Source organism: Patella vulgata, chromosome 5 (assembly GCF_932274485.2).
Source record: "Patella vulgata chromosome 5, xgPatVulg1.2, whole genome shotgun sequence".
Taxonomy (NCBI): Eukaryota; Metazoa; Mollusca; class Gastropoda; family Patellidae; genus Patella; species Patella vulgata.
Genome location: NC_065883.2, coordinates 47,221,641 through 47,225,347, shown reverse-complemented (window position 1 = coordinate 47,225,347; position 3,707 = coordinate 47,221,641). Strand labels below are relative to the sequence as shown.

The 3,707-nt window shown below is 33.1% G+C and overlaps 1 protein-coding gene across 1 annotated transcript; it reads left to right on the top strand.

The window, feature by feature from the left end:
* Positions 1 to 2,474: 2,474 nt before the first annotated feature.
* On the top strand, positions 2,475 to 3,395 carry LOC126821471 (uncharacterized). The gene is made up of 3 exons (XM_050549917.2): positions 2,475 to 2,761; positions 3,021 to 3,179; positions 3,390 to 3,395. Exons 1-3 carry the CDS (start codon positions 2,501 to 2,503, stop codon positions 3,393 to 3,395), a joined length of 426 nt encoding a protein of 141 aa, XP_050405874.2. The 5' UTR covers positions 2,475 to 2,500.
* The last annotated feature ends 312 nt before the right edge of the window (positions 3,396 to 3,707 follow it).

Here is a 3,707-nt window from a genome sequence, read left to right as displayed (position 1 = left end):
TAAGACATGTGAAGGCGTGGATATATTGTTAAAACAACTAAGCGTTTACGCATGCGTACACATGTTAAATTCAATCGTCTCATAGAGTGTATTCTGTTACTTCGCAGCAAGGAAATAAACGATGTTTTCCGACTGCGATAATGAAATTTCGTTTCAGGGGCTTCCGTACCATTTTTACCGCGACCAAGGGACATAACTCTTATTCTTACTAAGAGTTATCTGCCTTGATTATGGAAGACGGGTAGATTTTGAGGCATTTATAACATATTTGCAAATGGTTATATCCTCAAAAATCAAATGTTGTCAGACTTCCATTGTTGATAAATGAAGTTTTTATGTTAAGTCTTATCATATAATGTTAAAATAATCCCGAAATAGTGTGTGTTTGTTGTTAAAAAATTGAGTATGAACCACTCTAACTTTGGGTTATTTAATGACATTGTCAGTGTTATGGAGAGGGATAATTTGTTTTTTACGCCTTCAACTATTGTTCAGGGCACAACATGTGTAAATGTATTAACAACAGTACTATATTATATTTTGCCACATTTACATAAATTCTCACAAATACCTGAGTATTTTGTTAAAAACTTTGTAACTGATCCTATGAACTTGTCTTCACAAACATATAACCAACCTCAACAAAGCAAGCATGCTGTAAAACAGTTGAAACAAAGTACTATACATGAGTATTCCAACAAACTGTTTGAAATATCCTTGATTCCAGCTTTTCAATTGGAAAGATTTTGTAATTTCTGTCAATCTATCTCTGATCTAGCGAGATCTCTTGATAACTATAGTGTGTTTGAATTCTTTAATTCAAAGATACAGAGAACTTGAAAATAAACTTCTAGTAAAACTAGACTATGAACCAGTGTGCATTGATGAATTTGCTCCTTATGATATAAAACTCAAATCAAAATATATTAGTGATTTAACATTACCGTTAACATATGAACGAAATACTCTCGTGTACACAAGGGAATCAAAAAATTTGGTTCATATGGAAAGTGCCTAACACTGCCGCTAACAGAGATACGTCTAAATCTGTTGCTCTTTGTAAAACAATTGAAGAAAAGCATTTGAAAATGTACCATAGTAGGGCTATGAAAAGAAAGTTTACGGATCATTATGGTCGAATCTTTGAACATCCTAAGAAATTTAATATAGGGACAGTGATGAAGGAGCTATATGAAGATCTGACAGGTGACTGTTCTGTAAACCAAACCAAAATCACTAGCGAAGTCAAGAATAGACTAAAATTATATCTTGATTGCGAAAATCCAGATATGGCTGTTGATCTTCGTGAACTTAATTTTGTACAAATCAGGAAGTATGACCCTTTTTTTGAAGCTCTTGACAGTTACATAAATAAAACAACCCTGAATGCTGCTCATGAAAGAAGACACAAAACTATTGGAAGACTTGCTGTTCCGTCAGAGATTTAATAAACCAAGTGTCAAAAGATCTAGACCCAAATATTCCTATACCGTCTGAATCATATTTGCGACTTCAATTTTGGTCGAAAAACAAACACTTCCATTCATCAGTTCACTATGCGGGTAGATTTAATTTAAGATATAGGATCCAAACAAGTCATCTGCGAGGGGAGCATGAGGATGCTCATTATTCTAATATGGTATTTTGACATTTACGCGAATTTTTACTTAAATTTCGTGATTTTAGTTCTTTCATTTCTATTGATGACAAGTGCCACGTATAAGTAGGAGAACCAGGTTTACCAGTCACATGTGCCCGAGAGGGCGACCCAATATTGTTGAAGGAGACAGTCAAATATTCAGTGCATCGGATCACGATTTTACCAAGTTTAAACTGATTCCGTCCGCTGTTCTTCTAATAGATATACCCAAAAGATATTGGTGGCTCCTTTTATAATGGGACATTATTTGTTGGTGTTAAGGATCAAGTTTTTCAAACAAACACTCCTTTCCGTCATTCAACTGAATTGATAAACCTACTTCAAACTACTGGAAATGTTAAACCAATACTCGGGATATGTTCTGATGGTGGACCAGATCATAGAATTACTTATTTATCTGTACAAGTTTCACTCATGGCATTATTTATTACAATTAATTTAGATATGCTTGTGGCAGCCAGGACAGCCCCTCTGCAGTCATTCAGAAATCCAGTTGAAAGATGTATTGCAACATTAAATTTGGGTCTTCAGGCTGTAAGCATTTGCCGTGAAAAAATGGACGAAGAAGGTGAAAAACAAATTGCAAAAGCGAATTCATTGAAAGCTCTCCGAAAGGTAGCTGAACAGTCAGGAGTTATCAAGGAAAAAATGGAGAAAAGTGTGCAAGCACCCATTGATTTGTTAAATTCTGTATTCCAGAGACTGAGACTGTCCAGGTAACCAAAGCTGCTACTACCAAGAGCATTGAGAAAACTATTAAAACAATAATTGACTTAGATCCAAATGTGGATGTAACAAAACTACAAAAGTGTTATCTCAAGAATTATCCAAATCAAATTTATGGGTACACATTGTACTGTAAGACATTATTTTCTGTGTATTAAGAAGTGCAAAAATATTGTAAACTGTGATTACTGTTCAAAAATTCCCCCACAAATCCCTTATTTTGAAAAGCTAGATCCTCTGCCAGACCCAATTCCAGATGTGGATATGACCCACTACAAACCATTTGAATCTGTATGGGGTACTTGTACCTCAGAGACTCATCGACCAAGCATGAAAGAGAACAGTGGTATATCAAAGAAAACTAAATCTCGAAAGGTTATAAATATTTTATATTATATGTCCTCTTTTTCAAAAGTAACAAAACACAATATATACTATGACAAAAAATATTTGTTAAAATTATTAATGATAAAAGTAATATTTTGTATCAGTGTTCGGTTAATCTAAATAAAAACATCAAAATGATAGACAAGTATGTAGTCTGTAAACTCTGTGCGACAGGTAGACTATGGTGATAGTTATTGTTGTAACAAATATTTAATAGTACATCATTTATTCTTTTATAATTTAATAGCGAAAGTTACCAGGTCCTGAAAAAGTACAAGATGATCCACAACCTATAGAATGTAGAAAGTCGGCAGAAACTGTTAGAAGTTTCATATCATGCTACATGTGTGGAAAGTCACGATGCCTTTATTCATCTAGAAAATTATCATATGAACAGCAAGTAAAGGTAATATATATATATATATGTAAATAAATGAACCTCTCAAATGGCTTCTGATATTCTCGATGACCAAAATTAACCCTGTGTGTGGGAATGTTAAAGCAGTATCTGTTCACCTTTCCTGAGCATCTAGTGTCACTCTGTTGATTGGGGTCAACAATTTTTACAACTGATGTGTATATTAAATATCTTGTCTTTTGATAATTTCCAATTTAGTTTTAATAATATTGAATTTTAAGTAGGTACAGTATTTAATAATTTAAAAATATTTTTAATGTTGCATTTAATGTATCACAAATTAAAGTTAAGCCATGCAAGAAAATACTAAACCTGATTGTTTTATTTTTTTTATATCTTTACATTTAGAAAAGACAACCGAAGATATTCTATACAGTTGTGGTAGTCCTGCGTTCGTAAATTTTTTATTATGTGAAGATGAAGTATCTTGTGATAATGACATTTGCATACATTATTACAGTAAAAGGAGCAATTTTCGTCCTTGTTGCTACGTTTGTGGAGATTCACTAGAACTTT